Here is a 23,759-nt window from a genome sequence, read left to right on the forward strand (position 1 = left end):
TTCCCCACCTCAATTCAAATTTGACTTTGTTTTCATTTTGAAGCTGGTAGCATATTCTGATGGCTGGTAGGCCACTGTGAACAGCTTGTTGCTGGAGCTAGTTTTAGTCTGGCCAGCAAGGGGTGATCATTCCCTGACTTGAATGAACGCCAAAGTCTAAAGGTTGATTTATACTTCTGTGCCTGGCCTACACCGTAGCATACGCATATATGCATTCCCTTGTGCCATAGCCTGACGTGCACCTCTCCAAAAATCTAACAGCGTGTCAATTATACCTCTGCCGAGTCCGCCCACTTTTGGCTTCAAAAACGCTCTTCAGAAACCAGTGGGGGACGTCGCTGACACAACGTCCATATTTTTAGGGTTCCATCATGCAGAGGCGATGTCTGATTCAGGAATTAACTCATTCTTTTCAATTAACCCTTTAATAATTCATTCACAAATTATTTTTAATTAATTAATTTTCAAGTGAATTAATGATTCATTCATGAATTAGAATGATTCAATTGCAGCTGTTCTCGAGTCGACAACTCACTGATTCAAATGAACTGTTTGAGTCTCCAGTGAACTGAATTCACAAGTAAGAACTGGGAGATCTTGTGAGCAAGCGCGCGACTAATGTTAATGACGAATTGTAGAATTAATTATTGCACCTGAAAATCACATTTAGGTCAGTTGTTTGTGAATTAAATCTGCTGTAAAGGGTAATCTTTTCAAGCTCAAGCTTGCTGGTGCTTAGCTGAGGTAATTTATTTTGATATAAAGTACGTTTATTCAGCCACCTAGATAGATTACATCTGGGGGAAAAGAAAGGATGTGATGTTCAGAACATGGTCAATCACTACAGTAATTATCAAAGTGGGAAGTGATGGCCTCTGGGGGCATTGGGCCAGAGGTGTTTTTACACCACAGACAAGGTTTGAGAAGGAAAAAAAGTCATTATGAAAATATTATATTTTCCTTAAAATGTTCTTCCTAACTTCAGGCCTTATTCTCATGTCATGTATAATTGTGAGGTTCTGCAAAATGACAAACTAAAAAAACTTTTTTTTTTTTTTACTGGTGAAGATCAGATGGTCATCTCTGCTTCTCTCAGGTACATTGCAGTGTAAGCTTCACAGTGAAATATTACTCTCGTCAACGTAGTCCATATCAATAACAAAAATATATCTTGACTCCATAAAGTGGTTATTTTGTGAAAACCCAGGTATTTTGAGTAGTAGGATTATAAAAAAATAAACACGTTTGTCAGTCTTGGGCAACAAGATGGGGGATATCATGTAAAGGTTATTTATTTTTTGTAATTTTATTCAAAAAAGCAAACATATTCTAGATTCATTGCACACAAACTTAAATATTTCAAAACTTTTTTGTTGTAATTCTGATGGTAACGACTTACAGCTTAGGAAAATAAATTCAGTATCTCAAAAAAAAAATTATATTCCATTTTGAGCTTGATTAGTTTGATTCATTTTGAGTATAAATACCTCTTGGGCTAGTTTAGAACATGCAACCACAATTATGGGGAAGACTGACTTGACAGTTGTCCAGAAGACAATCATCAACACCCTCCACAAGGAGGGTCAGCCACAGAAGGTCACTGCTGTCATCACAGAGTGCTGTATCAAAATATATTAATAGAAAGTTGACAGGAAGGAAAAAGTGTTTTAGGAAAAGGTGCACAAGCAGCAAGGATGACCACAACCTTGAGATGATTGTCAGGAAAAGCTGATTCAAGAACTTGGGAGAGCTTCACAAGGAGTGGACAGAAGCTGTAGTCAGCGCATCAAGAGTCATCACACGTCTTCAGGAAAAAAGCTACAGCTGTCACATTCCTAAAACCAGGCCACTCCTGAACCAGAAAAAAAAACGTCAGAAGCAATTCCCCTGGGGTAAGGAGAAAAATAACTGAACTGTTGCTCAGTAATCCACAGTCCTCTTTTCAGAATTTAGCATTTCATTTGGAAATCAAGGTCTGGAGTCTGGAGGAAGACTGGAGAGACACAGAATCCAGTGTGAAGTTTCCGAAGTCAGTGATGATTTGGGTGCAGTGACGTCTGTGGTGTTGGTCCATTGTGTTTTATCACGTCTAAAGTCAATGCAGCCATCTACCAGGAGATTTTGGAGCACTTTATGCTTCTATCTGCTAAAAAGCTTTATGGAAATGCTGATTTCATTTTCCAGCAGGACTTTAGCACCTTCCACCAGTGCCAAAACCACTTCCTAGTGGTTTGCTGACCATAAAATTACTGTGCTTGATTGGCCAGCCAACTCACCTGACCTTAACTTCACAGAGAATCTATGGGGTATTGTGAAGAGGAAGATAAATAACATCTGACAAACAATACAGAGAAGCTGAACGCCGCTATCAAAGCAACCTGGGCTTCAATGACGCCTCAGCAGTGCCACAGACTGATCGCCCCCATGCCACGCTGTATTGAAGCATTCATTTGTGCAAAAGGAGCCCCAACCAAGTATTGAGTGCATAATTAAGCCTGCTTTGGAGATCTTGAACATTTCTGTTTTGTAAATCTTTTTTTGATAGATCTTTGAGAAAATATTCTAATTTTTTTAGATACTGAATTTTTTTATTATCCTGAGATATAAATCATTACCATCAGAATTTAAAAAAAAAAAAAAAAAACTCTTGAAATATTTAATTTTGTGTGCAATGACTCTAGAATATAAGAAAGTTTACTTTTTTAAATTAAATTACAAAAAATGAAGAACTTTTCCCTGATATTCTAATTTTTTTAGATCTACCTGAAGATGCTTGTACATCTTTTGCTGTTTACAGGTGCAGAAATGAAAGCACTGAAAAGACAATAATATCACTGACATTATGTGGAAAGACACAGTTACACAACCACAACCATAAATCCTGAGCAATTTTAAAATGAGCAACAACCAAGGAACAGTAATTATTGTTTCACTAAAAAATGATCCAAAATAGTACAAAATGTGTTTAATTTCCAAACTTTGCTATTTACCAATGTGTTGTTCAGAACACAATAAGGTATCATTAGTTAACATTTGTAAATGTAGAAATGAACTAAAATGAGCCATTCATATGTTGCAGTTTTAATCTTTGTCACTGTTTGTTAGTTGTTAGTTCATGTTGGCTCATATCCATATCCATTAAATAATGTTAACCTATACAGCTTATGTTTTTAATTATGTATTAATAAATGTTGAAATTTACATCAATTAATGTTAATATGCTTTAGAAATATTTGCCATCGTTAGTTCATCCTAACTATGTTACCCGAGTCTTTAATGTTTATATTAATACAATTTTATAATGCAAGTATAAGAAAATGCAAGGGTAGTTTTGCAAAATGTGATTTTTTTTTATATAGTTATTTCTGTATAACATGTTTGTTTTTAGTTATATATATATATATATATATATATATATATATATATATATATATATATATATATATATATATATATATATATATATATATATATATATATATTTATAGTTTTGGCTGCAATAGTGTAGTTTTGTAAATACATTTTCTTCATGCCAACTTGATCAAGTGAGTAAAATGGACTTTAAAATTTCATTCATCATAATCTACGTTAGATGTGTTATTCATAGTTGTGTTATTTATATATTATAGTATATATAATGGAAATAAAAGTAAAGTTTTGTCTGCGTATCAATTTTAAATGTAGGATTAGTGTACAGTAGATATTAAAAATTAATTTGGGTCACATCCAGCATGCTGTGCACTTTATACTTCAACATTATATTACCACACAGAAATCACAACTGGAAACTAAACGGTTTCCTCATACTGCAGAAAATTAAGTGCTTTCAAACTTTCTAGGGTATATTTTATTTGAAGACTTTGGGACTTGTGGATATGAAAGAAAACATGCAACTTAAACATTTCATAAAACAAACGGCGCAAAAAAATGTAGTTTCAAACATGACCACGAGAGTTCACTGTCATTCCACAACCAAATTTCCAAGGTTCACTCACTTGATGATAAATTTGGTGATTTAAGTTAAACTTTCTGGTGTTTTGTACGTGTAAGATGTCACAGTTACACTACAAATTTGCCATGTAACATGATAATAATAACTCGTATGTAATCTCCTGTAAATCCTGTAGCTCGTGCTCTGAGCTGCTGAGGATCCAGAGCACGCGCTGGGTGACTGTGTGCTGTTTCGCGCTGCCACGAGACTTTCTGCTTGGACGAGACCACAACAGGACGTCTGAAGTCAGAGACACTTATCAAAAAGAGAAAACTGATTTGTTATCTTCTTTCGTTGGATTATAATGGAAAGCTGTGCGGTCAACAAATAACCAATGATCTAAATCTCGCTAAGTTATCCAGGTGAGGTGGTACAAATTTTCTTAACATAATATAGCAGTTTTGGCACGCTCGCCGCTGTTCCAGTTCAAATAACTGAGAAGCGCGTGCACAGGTGAAGACTCCACAGGTAAAACAGCATCATGATGCTGATGGAACAAATGCGCAGGTCAGACTCTCCTGTTTAGGATTCACAATCGCCAGAAACGTTAATGGGACATTTTAAAGAGAACCCCTGTGGCAAAAATGAGCGTCTATTCTCACCTATGGCGGATCCTGCAGATATTCTTGGCAACGATAATCACGGCTGTCACACAAGGTATGTGGATTTCTTAAAGTCTAAAAGTTGGAAAAGCTAATAATATATAATCACATTCATGAACTGACATTCAATGTTTTGGTAAGTGTGTATTTAGGACCGGGTAAGAGGTCTGTAATAGCCGAAAAATGACTGTGCAGAAAGACTTCTAAATAATCTTAAATGCTTTAAAACATCTAAATGCTTTCTATAGCCTAGACAGGTTATTTACTGTATGCAGTCATGTTAATAGACAGGAAACACAACAATAAATTTTGAAATATACTGTATTTCATTAATTAATTATTTTTTTTCCGTATTAGAGACACAAACCCCCTCCTCCCCTTTTTATACTTATTTTATTGGTTTGATAAACTGTTATCTTTCATGAAATAAACCTTCTTAGTACACCAAACAGTATATCCAGCTGTTAAAATCATAGAGAAATGCCATAACATCGACATAATCAGCTGAACTGATAATTAACTCAAGAGAGGTCATTTCTGGCTCACTTGGTACCACAGGCAAGATACTTCATATCCAGAGGAAAAGCAGTACTTTTACTTAAGGGTGTTAGTCATGTCATGTCCAATATAAATTTGCATGCAAAACACATCTGAACTTGACATTCCCATAATGCATTGCCAGTAATATCCTGATAGCAACTCCTTTTGTGTTCCACATATTAAAACCAATGATCTGCGGAAAGTGACTCAACTGGTAAAATGTAAATAAGAGAATGGGTGATTTCTTCTGCAGTTAGTATGAATTGGGCACAATCTTTCTGACATACGTGAATTTATATATTATAAGACCTCAGCATCTTGGATAAAGGCATGATGAAGAGGAAATCCCTATGAAATCGATTTTTGATTTTGATTTGATTTTGATTTTGGATTCAGATCTATTCCTTGCCATTCTTCAAATGTCTTTGTTCACTTCTCATTCTTTAGTTTTCTATACCTCTCTTTTTCCTCAGTCCCTTCTGTAGTATTTTTTGCCATGATTCTAAAGGCATGGTCTGGATAGGATTAGTGCTCATCCTGTCCCAGAAACAGTGTTTCTACAGCTTCTCTCACGCATAGGGACTGAGACATCTGTGCTGTGTGTGTCCTCTATCTTCAGTGGTGTATTAAGACATTTTAAAATCACTTTTGGGTTTTGGCACACAAAAACAGTCCTGAATTCAGTGCTGAAAATTATTATTATTTTTATTAAGTTCAAGCAGTCAGATTGTGTATGATGAATATTGACGGTGGAAAAGAGAGAAAGGAGGAAAAGATATCAAAAGCTTTGCTTGCATTCAGTATAGACCCAGTATGATGTTGTGTTAATTGTTGCCCAAGTACAAATCAATGAAAATATCTTATTTTTGAGGCATATTTCTTTAGGATGTATCAGGTTAGACTGATATCAGATTACTTCATACCTTAGGGTCATATGCAGCCATATGTTTTACATTAATTTTAATATGTCTATTAAGATTTCTTTAACCCCGTCGTATCATCGTAAGTCTTTGTCAGTAGGATGGCCTTATATCACCTGCTTAGGATTTACTGTGGTGACATTTGGCATTAAGGATGTATTATAAAGGTTAGTACAGACTTACAAGGTAGTGAGCTTGCTTGTTGACAATATAGTAATGTAGTACAATCACAGAAAGGATCTGCTATATACTAACAGCTATCATAATATTATATTTATGTCATCAGTATGAAATTCTTCAATTGTGCAGAGTGCACGGCCTCTGCTCTGCCATCTGTGCTTGTTCATCCTGAAGCATAAATGGTACTGTAACTTCTGCATTGAATCTCACTGTAATGGATTGTGTTTTTTACCCTAACAAGATGTTTGTTAAAAACAGATATACAGTGTGTATTGGAAATTTATAAATTATCTCTAAATGGCTTGCAAAATGTAAATGGAAATTAGTATTTATTTACCAGAAGTAATGTTCCAATTTACTATACTTACAGACGTATTTCCTTTTAAAGTAACTGAATGTGTCAAACTGTGTCGGTTATAGTTTCATAGCAAGAAAGCGTGTCATTTCCAGTTTGAAGGAGTCTGAAGTATTTGGAAGAAGAGAGGCAACTGTTGATGTGTCTCAAGAGGATGCACATCTGTGCTGTCAGCTAAACTGTTTGTAGTCCTCGGAGTCTTCTCACTGTATTCTCACAGCATGGTGATTTTTTCAGCGTTTTCAGAACTACTCAAGACTTTCCTTTTTCAAAAAACATTTAAGGATAGTCCAGACCTCCAGGAAACATTTAGTACAGTGAAACTAAATGATACCATCAACTAATATTGTATAGTTATAGTTTTGCATCATTGATTTAGTAAATATGCTAAACTATAATAATCATATGTTTCAAGGACATTTTAAGGACATTTTTGTTGCAAATTTGGCTGTGTTGTGTTGGGTCACCAGTTGATTTCAGTTGTAAAGTATGGCTCCTGAAGCAAAACCAGCTCAGAAGCCCTGATCTAGTCCAGTACATCAGTAACGCCACTTTAGCTGTTAAAACCGTTTTGCTAAGTACATACTAAAACAGATAATGCATGGATGTATATAATCTGAGTTATTTTATAATATGTATTTTCAAGTAGTTTGTCTCTGATGAACTCTGAGTGAGTTGCAGTAATCTAAGTGTAAAGTAATAAAAGTGTGGACAGCCATCTCTAACGTCATAGCATTTACAGTAAAAAGTGTTTGATTTTAGACAGCAAGCAGAGTCTGTAAAAACTGGAACGAATTAGAGAAGAGATGTGTTTGTCCAATTTGAATGACTCCTCAAGATGGACACACAGTTTTCCTTTTCGCACACGAGAAGATCTGAAGGTAGTCCAGTTCTAGGCTGGAGGCCTGAGAATGATCAGTAGGAATGAAAACAATCACCTCTGTTTTATCTTCTTTTAACATTAAAAAATGTTGAGCTAGTCCGATTTTGATCTCGTCTAAGCACCTTAGTAAAGTACTAAGTGCTGAAGATTATTTGTTTTGTGTTCAAATCAAATCAAAATAGTACTATTTATCTCTGCTCGACCTCTCTATAAGGCAGTGACAACCTTTTGTCCTGCCATAGTCATGCTATTTATCCCTATATGTATATATTTTTATAATGCTCTCTTATGTAACTGGACCATATGTACAGTCATGACATAAATGACATTGTGTTTTGCAAAGTTTGCTGCTTCAGTATTTGTTAATAATTTTTCCCCATTTATACTGAAAAACATTGATAAGCATATCATAATTTTTTTTAAGGCTTTTATTTGCAAAAATATATATGAATGGTCAATATTTACAGCGTTGACCCTTGTTCCTCATAACCTCTTCAATTCGTTCTGGCATGCGGGATATTACAGTGGCTTCTGGGCCAAATCCTGACTGATGGCGATCCATTTTTGCATTACATACTGTAAGTCATACAAGACTGACTTGTGCATTGTTTGCTTAAAGGTGTATGTTTTGCAAGGTTCACCTTTCTGTTAAACTTTTTTTTTTTTTGGTCAATGAAGATGTTAGCTATCATTTAAAATGCATCTGATCACTACACAGTAATCTAGAAACAATGGGAATGTACACCACAACAGCTTAAGCGGCAGACTTTGCAAAACACAAAAATGATGTCACTGCCAAAACTTTTGGCCATGATTGTAAATTAAGCATGCACGGTAAACGTACTGAGCATATCTAAGTGCACATTAAACATACTGAGAAATTGATCTCAGTGTTTAGCATGCATCCTTAACACTGTTTTCCCCAGAGTGTGGCTAGCAGGCTTATTAGCCCCTCATACGTAGGGATTTAGAGCTGAATCCATCCAGATGTTAGCCATGTCATCTGCTGAAATGGAGGGTAACTAGAATGGATGCTGACCTGTTGAACTGTTAATGCTAATGCATCCAGTCCTGCTGATGGCTAGCACAGAGACCCTTACGTGATCGCAGTCTACACTCCAAGCCAACTGTGCAAAATTACAGAAGGACACACATATTTAAAAAACGTCAGAGGCAAACCACTCCCCACAAAGACACATAAATAATAAATATACAAATCATCTGATTAGATATTTAGACATTTCTTTAGAGATGAAACAAGTATTTAAACATTTATGCACAAAGACCAACTTAACTCTGCTATTTCTCCAGTAGTAGTAACATGCTAATTTATGCATGTTTCACTATTGTATAATCTCATTAAGTATTTCCTTTATGAGTTTGAATTTGATAATGGAATTCATTAAAGAATGTTTGTGTACGTGTGTGTTTCTGGAGCCTCGATTAAAATGAATGATTTTTTGTCTTTGCATGTGCTGTCACTGCTTCTGCTGTATGCAGTAAGTTTAGGGTCCCATGAGTTCAGTATGAGATTAGTCTGTAATGACTACATGACCCTACCACTCAGTGTACCTTTTTAAAATTACTTCCAGGAATTTTATGCACTCTCTTTTGAGCTGTTTATGTTTATTTTTACTGGCACACAATTCACTTGATTTTGAGTTTATCAGTCTGCCGTAGTTTTTCATGAATCTGCTAGAATATTGAATTGATATTGTGCCCGGAAGATGAAAATGGTTTTAGATGGGGTGGATTAAAGTAGGCAGTATTGCATGCAATATATCAAATTTACATTAGGTTTTGATTTTCATTATAATAAAATGTATTATTTCCATATGTGGCTGATACTAGTATATTATGAAATAAACATTTGATAGTGCTTGAATGCCACTTATTTGTTTTTAAACGATTACAGACAATACTGCTTTTAACAATCCTCACAATACCATCTGGTCTTCATATAGTGCATTTTAGTTTATTTTTAACTATAAATTATAGAAATAAATATGAAAGATCAAGAAAACCACAGTTTTATGTTTATGTGCAGCCTGGTCTCACAGTAAAACAATTTCACTCCAGCAATTGTTTTATTCTGCACACATAAGATGTTTTTATGATGTTTTAATTCTTTGTGAATTAATGAGTGCTATATGATTAAATTAGTCTTATTTCATAAACTTCATTAAAGAGTCTCTTTAAGGATACATTAAAAAATAAGTTTACTTAATGAGTTCAGCAGTGTGAATAATATTACAAGAAAAAAAAAAGAATACTTTTGAGTCAAATGCTTAATTAGAAGATTAATAAATTAAATTCAAAACAGTCGATGGTGTATGACTTTGGCATGCTGGGAGATTTAAATTGGGATATTAAAAATATTTTCATGGCAGAAATGTTGCTATGGGTATTTCTAAGTGTGATAATGTCTGATCTACTGTACTTTTCTGTTTGGGCCAGTTTATGTGATAAAATGGGATGTCATACAATTGAAAGTAGTGGTAATGTAATAAGTTTTTTTTTCATTATTAATAACCAGATGTGAAAAAACCATGGCCATTATAGGCACCCAAAACATAGATCCATCCATTCTCCAAACAGCTTGTCCTATGTAGTGATGACAGAGATGCTGGAGCGTATCCCAGCATATCAGGCCCAAGGCAGGGGCTTAAAGCACCTATTATTTAAGGCAGCTTCCCATCCAAGTACTAACCAGGCCAAACTTGTATAGCTTCCAAGATTGGGGGTTCCCATTGTTGAACGGTTGTAGGCAAGGTCTGAAATCGAAACAGAGACATTTTGGTGGTGCACTGCACAGCACTATACAGACCCGTGGTATGCCATGAAGACAACATTACACCTAATTTCTCTATTTTTCATTTGCGTCTTTGTTCTCCTGCAGAGCTGGACAGTCAGGAGATCTCTGATGCCACCAAATCCTCCACCCCATATCCGTTGTTCCTTCCTGTAACTTACCAGGTATGGGATGCGGACTACTTTCTCTTAAAAGAGGCTGGACAGGACATCATGCGAAATTCTAGCATGCAGAGCCACACGCAGTCGTTTGTTGTGCTCCAAGCGGGACGTCTCCCTGTTATCAATGCCAGCTATGGCCCACTCTCTACCAAACAAGAGATCCCCCTAGACTTAGTGCAGTCAGTGCAGTTATTCCAGCCATCACCACAAGTTTTCACCCTCAATTGGAAAGTCCAATCCTTTGTCCTGACCAGATGGGTCTATTCATCTTCTCCCAAAGTGCGAGTCCTGTTTTACGTGGCTGGAAGAGACTGGGACAGAGGAGAGAAAGAGAAAGAAATGAAAGATGAACTGCCTTGTGTGACTGTGTATGCCTTCTGGCAGACTCAGGAGGTTCGGGGCTCCTGTGTCATTGGGAATGAGCATGGGACTTGTATGGCAGAGGTTGATCCTCCTGCGGGATGGTTCAGTCCAGTTGAAGGCAGTTCCAGTCGGGAAAGACAAGGGCCAACGCAGGGGAATCCTGTGGAGCTGTATTATCAGGCCCGACCCAGCACCTACGGCCCATGCACAGCCAGTGGGATGGAGGGCAAGAGGTGGGATATGGGTAATGAAAATGCTGGCCAGCCTCAAGCTGAGTACATGCCTGTGACCCCCATGCAGAGGATCGGGAGCGTTCGGCTCCTGCAGGTCAAACAGGGGGCCATGTCGGTGTCTGTGCTCAGACTGAGAGAGGCTGTGGTCATCCAGACTTCCTCAAAACCACTTAAGAAGACTGATATTGCCTCGTTTTATGTGTATGTGAAGAGCTCAGCCAACCTGAATACTTTCTCCCTCAGGTAAGACTCAAGAGTTTTTCCGCTTTTAATTCACTTCTTCTCAGTATTTTAACTTTAAACACATGTATGCATTGGCAAAGCAACATATATTTCAAAGTTTGCATTTTAGCAGTTCATGCATTTCCTGGAAATCAAACCCAATACCTTGCTGTTGCTGGCGCTGTGCTCTACTCTAAGGAACTTGGGAATGCCTCACCACTGCTTTAATGCTTTATGAGAAACATGCCAATGAACTGGAAACACGATTTTTAATGGGTAATGCATTTTTCCTGAAAATACCAGTTATGTTATCATCCTTTCCGGAAGTAGTGCAGACTATCAGTGTGGTGTGGAGAAATACATGTCATGAAAAAAACATTCAGTGATATTCTGAGGTGTTATTCTGACTGCAGAACTCCAGGGCCATCAAGTCTGAGAACATAGTCTGTGAAGCTCATTGTGCAGATTTGAGCAGCTAGCTACTGTATATGGCTGAAAAAGACATCCACGTTTATTCCCTCCTCAAACACATTTTCTTAGCTTCTCTCGCTTTGGCTACACATTCATTGTCATGCTGTGCTTTAAAAAGCATGTCTAAATAGAGAGCCTCATCTTAGTTAGAGAAGGTGAGCATAATTTAGGAGCCAGAAAGGGTTTAACCACAACCTATGTTTGTGGTATTCTTATACTATTTTCAATAAAAGATTTTCTAAAGATAAATAAACACTTACATTTGAAGTGGTATAAGCATCAAATAAAAAGTATTTCTACCCATTACCCATTATGTTTTGCAGCTGGGTTATATCTTGGCTTTTCTGTAAACGCGTGCAAAATGGGTTTGGGACAGTGTGTGTAATTAGGTCTATATTTGTAGAACTGAAGTTTGGCTCTCATTTTTAATGTTCTCTGGGTATGGAAGTAAATTGATTTATTTTAAGGTGTTTTAAATGTTTTTCTGTCACTATGAATGACTGAATGGAAGTGAGGACCTGACTCAATTTGACGGTCTGAACTAACCTTGCCATTTAGTGAAATTATCTGATATTTTTTAAAACTGATACTTTTTGAATTACCCTGACTTAAGTTTGGGAGATATTTGATTTTTTATTTCTTAAGTATTGAAGACATTTTTTATTTTTTTTATTTTAATTATTATCTAGGCTGGATTGTAACATCATGATATTCTGACTTTATTCCCCTATATTAAAGTTTTCATTTTAATTCAGAAATGCAAAAATGTGTTCATCATTGAACAGTAAAATGAATGTCACTCATTAATGGCTGAACATCAGCTCCTTCTCTTTAAAGAATTAGATTTGAGATGTGTAAAAGTTTGTGATTTCAGCATTGAGATGTGTGGAAAATGTCCTAAAATTAAATTAAGAAGCTTAAGAAGACTGATGTAGACTTTCAGTATTGTGTTTTTCAAGAGCTACTGTCTACCTCTAAAGCTGCTGTACTTGTGATTTATGATCATACCGTACATTTGCACTTTTGTAATGTGTGGACCATTTTATATTCACATGTCTGGTTGTGTCTGTTATTATTGTGTCCCCTTCATTCTTAACATCCATCTATCAGGATTCCCTGGTGAAGTTCAGTTCTCTCTGAAGCACACTTCATCTCCTCCTGCATGAGTGTGTTTGAGCCTTTCTTTTCTTTTTTTGCTGATGTACCATCTCTCTTTTTCTTTTCGCCCTGTTGCTCTTGCCACTTAATCACTGTCGCCTTAAATCTCAGTCTGTCCACGGCCAGCTCTCCTTTATACAGCTCACATCAGTCACTGCAAGCCCACTGAGGACAACTGTACCACGAGACGTGCCTTCTCTTCTCTTCTCTTCTCTTCTCTTCTCTTCTCTTCTCTTCTCTTCTCTTCTCTTCTCTTCTCTTCTCTTCTCTTCTCTTCTCTTCTCTTCTCTTCTCCCAATTCTTACCATTAACTAGTTGCTTGTTATCTTGCCTATTATAAAAACATAATAGGTGTTTACTAGTATAAACCACGTATTCTGCATTAGCATACTCTACATCTCTAATACTACCCAATACCTAAACTTAACAACTAACTTACTATTAATAAGGAGCAAATTACTCATTTTCTGTCCGGTATTGTATGTATTCATCAGTGTGTGATGTGTGTCTGTCTGCCCTGTGTTTCCACGAATTGGAAGATTAAAGACTGTGTTTTTGAGTTCACTCCTGTCTCCTCGTTCCTCCACAGTAGCAGAATCATGACAAACAATATATATATATATATATATATATATATATATATATATATATATATATATATATATATATATATATATATATATATATATATACATATATTTGTTTTTTGGGCCATTTTTTAAGACTTGAATCAGGCATGTATTTTTTTTTTTTACTGTACAAACAAAGGCAGCCTTACTGAGCAGAAGATGATTATTTTAAAATATTAGAATAAATAAGAGATCCCAGTTTGAACAATATATGTGAATGTTATAAATATATTAATAGAGCTGTTGTAGGGTAATTATTATGATCATTATTATTGTCTTTTTTCTTTTATTTTACAGAACAACAGTAAAATGACAGTACTATCATTTATGAATGTCGATGGAGTTGTTGCATTATCTTGGGTTTTATTCTGGCAGAATCCTGCAGGAAGATCTCAGTGCTTCTTTTTGTTGACAACAGCATGCAGATTTATGAAGGATTCTCGTTACGAATTTGGGAATTTGTTTGTAACACGTATCGACGAGTAACAGTTTCAGCGCAGATCATCCCGGCGTTTTGACTTTGAAACCTAGCGCCACTTGCTCTGCCATTGCTGTCAGAATATATGCAATTCGTGAGTGGATTAGAAAATATAACATTCTGCAGTTTATTTACAGTCATCATACAGTAGCCTAACCACCAGCATCAGCCACCTCTTCTCATCGGAGACGTGATGCAGCACCTCTGGCTGTCGGTGCTTCGTGCTTTCTCTGATAGTTTTAAATACTTTGACACAGCTGAGATGTTTGCTGCATAACTGTCAACCCTCCCAGTTTTCACGGGATTCTCCAAAAATAATAAAATCCCAATGGGCGCATTTTATATGTTTGCTATGAATTATCATTTTTCAATAGGCCCTTCTGCTCTTAGACCAAAGCCAAAAACAGCCTTTTTTATTTTTTCGCACAAAACATAAATGTGTAAATGTGAACTGGTAGATCAACAAGAAGATAATGAATAATAAAGCTCTAAAGATATAGCCTAGAGTAATATATATTAATGTTACTAAATGAATATAATTGTTTAACAATATTAAATTAATATATATACATAAAATACTATTTTCAGTCGAATAATTTCGGTTGCCGAACATATGGTGTACTACTTAAAGAGAGAGAATTTTCAAGGAAGTAAAATTCTTGCATCTTACCTTCAAGTCAAATATCCTATAATGAGAACTAAAATAAAGTGTACTTCTTCACAAGGACATGCTTATATTAAATAATTGGTGTGTAAAGTGATGTGCACAGCCATCAGTTTATCTCCATAAATTATATATTTGATATGTTACTGAAATCAGTCGCTGGTCTTCTCAGCTCTGTATTTAAGTTTCTAAATCACACAGCCTTGTGAAAAATAGCGACTCCTTCACATCACATTCACGTCAGGAGGTCCGTTAAGAATCACCTTGATAAATTTCATCTGTAGTCTTGGTTATATTTTATCACGCAGGAAGTGACACGTGTCACAGTTGCATTACAGCTGGTCAATTAAGACAAATTAGGAGGTCGGGAGGCAGGAGAGATAAACTACTGCTACTGGGGTTACTGTTTTGATTAAATTAGTCAATTTTCATAATTTAGACTAATCTTTTTATAATTGAAACACTGTGAGAATAATTAGAAAAGTCTCATTAGGGTTTCTCATCTGACTTCTAGTTAAATGATTTTGTAAAGGCTTTTGGAGTATTCAGAATGGGTTTGTTAAGAAAAAACAGAGAAAAAAAGAATCAAGTTGAATCAAAAAGTATCAAACATGGACCCTGGGAACTAACAACTTCGGACCATGTGCACCATAACTTAAGATAAATTTCAAGGCATATCATATCCCATATTTTTTTACAGTCATGAAACCTCGGGCCATATGTACTGTATAAAGCCACTCAATTCTAAGAATGGTGTCATTGTACTCTCATTCCTAGACTTAATAATAAGAGTGATTCGTAAAGGTTCCCAAGTGTTAAGACTGCCTCTCAGCTAAATTATTTAAGAGCGCTGGAGAGGTATTCTAACCTATAGGAGTATCAACATGGCAGCAAAGAGGACAAGAAACACACTGTCCAATGAAGAAATTACTGATAAAACGATGCTAACTTCACCAAGTCAATTATTTTTGTAACTGACCAAGTAAGACATTTTATAACTTCTTCCACTCTACAAATGATTGCTCTAACTGCAGAAATAAAAAAATAGTAATTATATTAAAAAAAAAATTTGGCTGGGAAATTGGAAAAATGCAGCAATGCACTGGTGACTTTTTTTATGACCCCACATTTCACTTAAACCATCAAAATACAAGGGAAAAAACACTGACCACTGTTGCCAACTGCTTTCAGTTGAAAGTAGCTAAAACAGTCACTAAATGTTGCTAGATTATGTCATAATGGTACGTTCACTGATCTCTATAAATATAAATAGAGATCAGTGGGAGAGTTTTTAAATGTAGATAAGGTTTTGTCCAAGAAATTGATTTGTTGGTAGGCTTTTGAAAAAAAGTTTAGTAAGGGGTGAGGAAGTCACTAAATCTAGTGACAAAATTACTAAATTGGCAACAGTGATATTAATTACTTTTTTGGTTGATCCACTTGTTTTTGCATTTGTTCATAATCTCTGCCATGGCCAAAGATTATGACCGCACAATTTGGCGTGTTTCATTGAATTATTATCAGAAATAAAACAATTGACTCAACTGATTGAAACTATGCAATATGCTTACAAAATATTTCACTTTTTTTGTAATTAAGGGTAAAGATGTCAAATTTCCTAGGCCAAACATCACTTTTGGCAACTACTATAAGGCAGTTCATTGCCTTTTCAGCTGATGGTCAAACCATGCTGCAAAAACAAGCCACTTTTATGAGGATTGTGGGCTTCCCTGGAGTTGCTGGAACCATTGGAACTCATGTTCACATAATTGCTCTAACTGTAAATGAGGAGACATACCAATAGAAAACTATTTCAAAGCATCAGTAATAATTTGTGATCATTTTGCACAATTAAACACATTTTTAAATACATTTAAATATTAAAATATTTCAATGTCTCAAGTAATTTTTATTATATTAAACGATTGGTGTTGTGCTGCTGTGACTTTACATGAGCAGGCTCACTATTTTTTGAGTCATTCTGAGTTGACATCATTGTAGTCCTCAGTTCACAACACTTAAGTGTCAGCTCAGTCAACACTTAAGAATCAGTCTTAGACTTTAACAAAGGTTTTTAACTCAAACTGTTGCAGTATGTCAGTCTTATAATATATGTGAATGGGAATCATGGCTTTGAAAGTAAAAAAACAACATAAAACCAAATTACACCCTGCGGCTTGTGACGATGATATGAACAGTATTTATATAGTTTTTTTTTAACCTCTGATTCAACTGAATTTCTTAACTGTCCTGAGCATGTTTGCATCTTGTTCTTCTGATTTATGGCAGATTTCAGACCTGTAAATGCATTACCACCACCTATCTCTCAAATGGACCATTGACACTATCTATAATCTCAATTACAGTAGGAGTGTCATATCATTCCCATTCAAATATGATGCCATAAAGATCAAACCATTATTTTCACTGGGGGGACAGGCAAGAATAAAAGAGTTTAACAGATTATTTAGCATTTTCTCAAAAATGCAAATAAAAATGTACAACAAATGGCATTCCTCAGAATAAGCCAATGGCATTTTGTTTATCCCACTGTTCCTTACATTTGGCACTTGGTCAGTGTTCATTCAGGATCTGTGTGTTTTCTTCACTACTTGGTCATTTAATATTCTCAATATGGTTCTCTGGCATTTGCTGTACGTGTTTGAGTATGTGCATGACATTTCAAAGCCTACATTCATTATGTGAAATGTCATGGATGTTTGATGGATAATTGAAAAAGGACTCCCAAATGGACTCGTGATAGCAGATGTCGAGCTTGCTCTGATATACCCTCTACCAAAATACTGTGAGGTTCTCAACACTGACAGAAGGTGATTTGGGATGGATGTTTGACAAGATGTTTGGTCTCCATAGGTCAAATGGATTGATTTGGTTTGGTGTGTTAAATGTCGGTCTTGAACAGATATTTCCAGATTCCGGAACAGATATTTCCACATTTATCCGGAGGGATAAGTGTGGACTTAACAAACTGTAAAGGGGCATCTTGCATTGATTTTTTTAAGGGCAACATTTGTGGCCACTCACAAAGGCTGCATTTATTTGTAACATTATAATTGTCACTTTACTGTTTACAGAGATATGTTATTGCACAAACATATAAATATAATGCAAGCATGTAGTGTTTCAAAATGGGAATTAGATTTTAGTGTATAACGACACGATTCTAATCAAAAGTTACAGTATTAAAAAATTATGAAATATGTTGCATTTGAAACCTTTTTGCTTAAATCTGGTGGTACTAGAAGTGAAAATGCACAGTCAGAAACTTGCAAAGAAAAGATGACAAAAGAAAAAAAGAGAGAGTTTAAACATTTTCGTTCAAGAAAGTGAGGCTAAAATCTGGTTTTTCATCTGAATAGTCCCACAATCTTATCTATCAATGCCAAGATTAATGCTCCCTTGAGCCCTTCACTTGAGACAGTGATTACATCTTACAAGAACAGAGTACAGATGGTCTCACACACACACACACACACACACACACAATCTTGAACACAAAGATCTTATTTTTTAACAACCCCAACATAACCATAACCCTGTATTACATGCACAAAATACACAAATCTTACTGTCATCTCTGTAATCTCACTGTTTCATTAACAAAATCAACATAATCTTGCCCATGCTTATATGTTTGCAAACATGATTATGTGTGTGTTCAAATGTTCAAAACATACAGATGAAAACACAGATATGGTTCTGACATTACAAAAGATTTAGCGGGTGCTGAAATCTGGAAGGTGCATTTTGCAGCAGTCATATTTTTATTCCACTCTGTGTGGCTGTATTTGCTCTCAGGAAGCTTTTAGATTCTGTTCCAAGAGCTCTAATAGTCCCTTGAGCTAAATATGATTTTGACACGATTGAGCTGACAAATTTCCTTTTCCTGTGGGTACATAATGTTGCATTTGTATGATCAATTATATTGATACATTATTCTGATTATAGTTTGATATGGGGTCAGTGTGACAGGTCTGGGAGTAACAGGAACTATATAGACATTTGCCTAAGATGGCCTTAAATTAACTTATATGGGATGCTGATGTTGAACAGAGGAACATTTGGATTGTACAATATATAGCCAAAGTGTCAGTTGTTTGTTTCTTTGGGTGAGCTTCTAAACAATGAAATTAAGTTATTATGGGGAGGGGGTTGTGGTCATGTGTGTGACTGTGTAGGTCTGGGTTGTGATGACCGTTCAGGCTTGGCTAACTGGGTCTGATGTGGATGTCATTGATTTCCTGTCCTCTGTAAGGGAACAGAGACAAACACCATTTTCTTTGCCCCTGTAGTGGAAACAACACTTTCAGCCTCAGCTTTACACTCCTTGAACAGACTACCATTGGCCTTATCTCCCCATGCCATACACATCCACCCACACATGCAAATATGCTATGTATAGAAACTCAAGCATTGCTCTCCAATGAGGATGGAACCAGTAATAAATAAAACAGTTAAAAACATATTTACAGTTTCAAAAGAACAATATGATATCTGTCTAAATGTGTAAGATATTACCCGTTTCTGTGGTGCTTTAAAAAGGATAAATGTAAAGACCAACCTTTTCTGAGATGATTTTACCATACAAACTTTCTGACAGGTGTCACTCTAGCTCAAACAGCAGAGCATGTTGCTAGCTATGCTAAGACAAGGATTTGATTTCCAGAAAATGCAGGAACTAATAAAAGTATGTTACACACTTTCACTGAAGGAAATGTTACACTGATTAATTACACCAGTGTAGACCTATAAATGTTAAATAACAAAGGGCCCAGAATCAAGCCTTGGGGTACACCACATTATAACAGTATACCCATTTTTAAATGTTAAAAATATATATTACTAAAATATATTATATACTAGACCAAATCTAATTAAGATATTCCCTCCATTTTTATTTTTTACTCTTAACAGAGCCATGGTCAAAAAGCGTGTGTGCTTCCGCACAGCCACACCTAGCAACACACTACTATGGGACATCACCCTAGACACAGGCCCAGATGGGAGTGTTGGAGTAATCTGTCAGAGAAAGTCAACTGCAAATGTGAAAAGGTGAGTGTGTCTGTTAAGGAAAATTGAATTAATTACTTTTAATCAGATGATTAGGTAGTGAATAACCAACTCTAATTGGTAACTCTGATTAACCAAAGACAGACTGGAAATATTGTCCATGGAAACAGTGATTTTACATTCTAAAGCAAATTGCTCACAGTGTAGTTTTGTAATTATTCCAGTAATTTGTTGATTAAGCCCCGTTCACACACGACTTTTGTCGCTGCATGTCACCAGGGGCTGGCGATGAGGTTGCTAGTGGGCGTTATCAATTCTTGTTGCCTTGACAGCGAATTAGGTTTCTTGAGGCAAAAGACTAAATATAAATTAAATCCGTACATACAAACAAAAATTTATGCAAAACAGAGACTACTTTCTTCCATTGGGTATGTTTATCTATGGATGAAAAGAGAACGATCAAATTATCTCTACCATCTTCTTTCCTATTGGCTTAAGGATTCTGAACGTGTGATGACTGAATGGGCTTGTGTCGCTTTAATCCTTATCTGTTTAATAAAAGCATTTTTATTTGTATTTATGCTTTCACTTTAAAGTGAATTATCCACAAAACCACCAAAGATTGGCTTACTGTCTTGTGTGTCATTTTTTTTAATTGAGATGTATACTTAATCTGAAATATGAATAAATATGCTTTTCAGTGATGAATGGTTTATTAGGATCGGACAATATTTGGCTGAGATGCAACGATTTGAAAATAAGCAATCTGAGGGTGCAAAAAAAAAAAAAAAAATCTAAATACAGAGAAAATTGTCTTTAAAGTTGTCCAAATGAATTCTTAGCAATGCATATTCCCAATCAAAAAATGAGGTTTTAGATATTTACTGTAGGAAATGTACAAAAAAATTTCCTCTACTCAATATCCTAATGATTTTTGGCATAAAAGAACAATCTATAATTTTGACCCATACAATGTTTTTTTGGCTATTGCTAAAAATTTACACCAGCGACTTAAGACTGGTTTTGTGGTCCAGGGGTCACATATGTCCACAACTTCACATATATGTTTACCATTGAGTTCTGCATGTATGTGCATGGTTTACTATGGATGCATTAGAAGGGAGCACAGAGTTCAGGGTTGTACGGCAGTGTGTGTGTGTGTGTGTGTGTGTGTGTGTGTGTGTGTGTGTGTGCGTGTCAGAATCCTATTAGTGAAAGCTTAACCTGAATTCTCTTCACTATTTATGGTTGTAGTCAGAAATAATTTTAGGATTTCATCCTTTGATTAGAGCATGAGATGATGTGGCATTTCTTGCCTTGCCTTGAGAGCAAAGTCACTAAATCATAAGTAAAAATCTTGTTTGACTGACAGCATTTTAAACAAATTTAAATGGCATATGTCTGTCATGTAATTGGTTGCATTATATTTTTTGATTTCACTGGAAATTATAAAGATGAAACACATGGATCTTAGAGCTGACTCAATACTCTATGTCGCCTATGAAAGGGTCCGTTATGGACTAGAAGGAAGGTTAATTTATTTTAACGTTACAGTTTTTTAACAACTGGTAAGTAAATGTTTCAAAGTGTCCTCAAACAGTACAGGCGCTACTACACAGCTGTTAAAGGGATAGTTCCAATAAAAACATTTTTCTTACCCTCATGTCAAACTATTTTAAAGAATATTGGCAACTAAACAGACGTCCATTGTATTGACAAAAAAGTCTCAAAATATCTTCTTTTATATTCTGCAGAAGAAAGAGAGTCATGAACGTTTGGAAAAATTTTAGGGTGAGGAAATGATGCAATTTTCATGTTTGGATGAACTATCCTTTTAAGCGAAGAAACTACCTTTTCTAAGAATAGCCGGACTGAGTGGCAAAAGATCCTGCTGCATGAATTGATTAAATAGGGGAACCTGCACAAACGCGAGTAAAACAAAGGATTATCAGTTTAAACTAAAGATCGTTGGACTCTATGCTGTTCCTTACAATATACCAAATATACAGTGGTCCACGGATATTGACTAGAAGCAAGGAATTGTGTTTCCTAACATTCATATGTGACTGATTGCGACGCCAGGGAAATACATAAAGCAAATTTGCATGTGAACGCTTTATTTAAATACAAAATTGGTTGGTTTATTTGTCCAGTCAATTTCAAAGCTTTAGTTTGAGATGTTTTTGGTGTGTTTTTTGAGCATTCACGCTGAAAACCAATGCTTCCACTCAGTATTTTTGCCACTCAAGCTTGGCAATTATTTCTTGTTTTAGGCATAAACTAAAAAAGGTTCTTTACAGTTGCTTCTTAAATAACTTTAACTTGTTTTAATAAGGTTTAGAAAATTTTTCTAAGTAAGTGAAGTCTAAACGATCTCGGTCAGTAACAGTCTTAAGTATCTATGCCTTTTTAGCAAATGTCCAGTGTTGGGTATAGTTACTTTGGAAAGTAGTTAGTTAGGTTACAACGTTACCATCAATTAAAAGTAATCAGTTATGATACAGCGTTACCTATTCATAAAAGTAACGCGTTAGAGTACTCATGCGTTACCAAAAATTAAAAGCCGTTTGCAGCGGCTCACACACGACAGACATAGCCCCTGGCCCTGGCCCCTTTAAATGCACCTAGAAGTCGTGACTCCCGACAATGAATAACGTCAGTCATCCGACTAAATTAACACTGCAGGATAACAATAACAGGAAAGACAGTCAGCAATCGGCTATTCCACATGGCGTTTTATTTATTTATTATCACAGAACATATTATTAATCAAAATTTGCACCTACCCAGCCCGGGTAGCCTAGGCTACTGTATATTATGAGCACCACAAGATCACTCCTGATTTTTCTTTAACTTTAAATAATGCAGTTATCAAAGTACAAGTATGCTTACTTGTAAACACAACCTTAAACAGGCTTGCAGATTTAAATCCATTTAGAAATGATGAACAACCAGCCAGCCAATGATCTAACAGAAATTAACAGCTGCCTGTCAAACAAAAATGATAACAAACCGAATTAAATCCTTCACTGCCACACAGGCAAATGACAAATCGCTTAATAGCCGAACTAATTATTATTAAAGTGTCACTCACAGTCACAAGCCTAAATTCGCTTTAACACAGTCCTCTTACATTTACTATTCAAAGTAGTGACTAAAACGTAACGTTAAATTTGAGGTAGAATTTTTGGCGGTCGACAGAAGCTTTTCACCAAAGCAGAGTGTGCATTTTACCGTTATGTTCTTTTCTTTTTCGTTGACAAATTGAAAATAATGTGCGTACTTCCATAAACCAAACGCTGTCCTCTCTGCTATCTTGCCGGGAGTTCGAAAAAAAAAAAAAAAAACCACACACACAGGGTCAGGCGCAGGGCACAGACGCATCACAGCCATTGCCTTTACGATCACAGAGCTTCGGCTCCGCTGATACATCCGCAGGTGGCACAATAGACCTAGGCCTACTGTCTGAAAAAAAGCAGGCTGCAGTCGGGATTTTCCTTTCCTTAAAATAACGGATTACTTTTTTTAAAAAATAACGAAGTTACTGATTACTTACGCACGAAACTAACGCGTTAAGTTACACATTTCAGGAAAAAAGTAATTAGAGTACTCTAACGCGTTACTTTGTAACGCGTTACCCACAACACTGCAAATGTCACATTTTTCTCATTTTGGATCTTCTTCCCTCAGTGATTTCTTCCCTCAGGATTAGGATTGTTTGTTGAAATAATTTTTTTCAGAAATGAAATTTGTGTTGTCTAATTCACATCACCACTTAAAACTAATCCATAACATGCTCAAGGCCCCTTCAGCAGTCACCTAATGTTAACACAATATCAGGGATTTTTCCCTCTCAGTTAGCACTTTAAGAGTTTAATGGAGGTGAAATGATTTTTGAAATAATTAAAACCTAAATCGTTCTCAAAAATGGCTGCTGAGGCAAAGAGGTGTATCCGTCAGTAACCTTTTTTATTTTTGATAAGTACATGGTGTGTAACAAAACACCATATGGTTGACATCCATATTCAAGCAGTAATGTAGATATCCTAGGATTTAAACCTTTTAT

The 23,759-nt window shown here is 35.8% G+C and overlaps 1 protein-coding gene across 1 annotated transcript in view; it reads left to right on the forward strand.

Annotated features, from left to right (window-relative positions):
- Positions 1-4,218: 4,218 nt before the first annotated feature.
- Positions 4,219-23,759, forward strand: part of LOC113107391 (transmembrane protein 132C) — a 36,336-nt gene continuing 16,795 nt past the window's right edge. The window contains exons 1-3 of the mRNA XM_026269876.1: positions 4,219-4,648; positions 10,371-11,283; positions 19,598-19,735. Coding sequence (XP_026125661.1) covers positions 4,576-4,648; positions 10,371-11,283; positions 19,598-19,735 — 1,124 coding nt within the window. The 5' untranslated portion in view covers positions 4,219-4,575. The remainder of the gene's footprint in view (positions 4,649-10,370; positions 11,284-19,597; positions 19,736-23,759) is intronic.

The sequence above is a fragment of the Carassius auratus genome, chromosome 8 (genome assembly GCF_003368295.1).
Source record: "Carassius auratus strain Wakin chromosome 8, ASM336829v1, whole genome shotgun sequence".
NCBI classification, from domain to species: domain Eukaryota; kingdom Metazoa; phylum Chordata; class Actinopteri; order Cypriniformes; family Cyprinidae; genus Carassius; species Carassius auratus.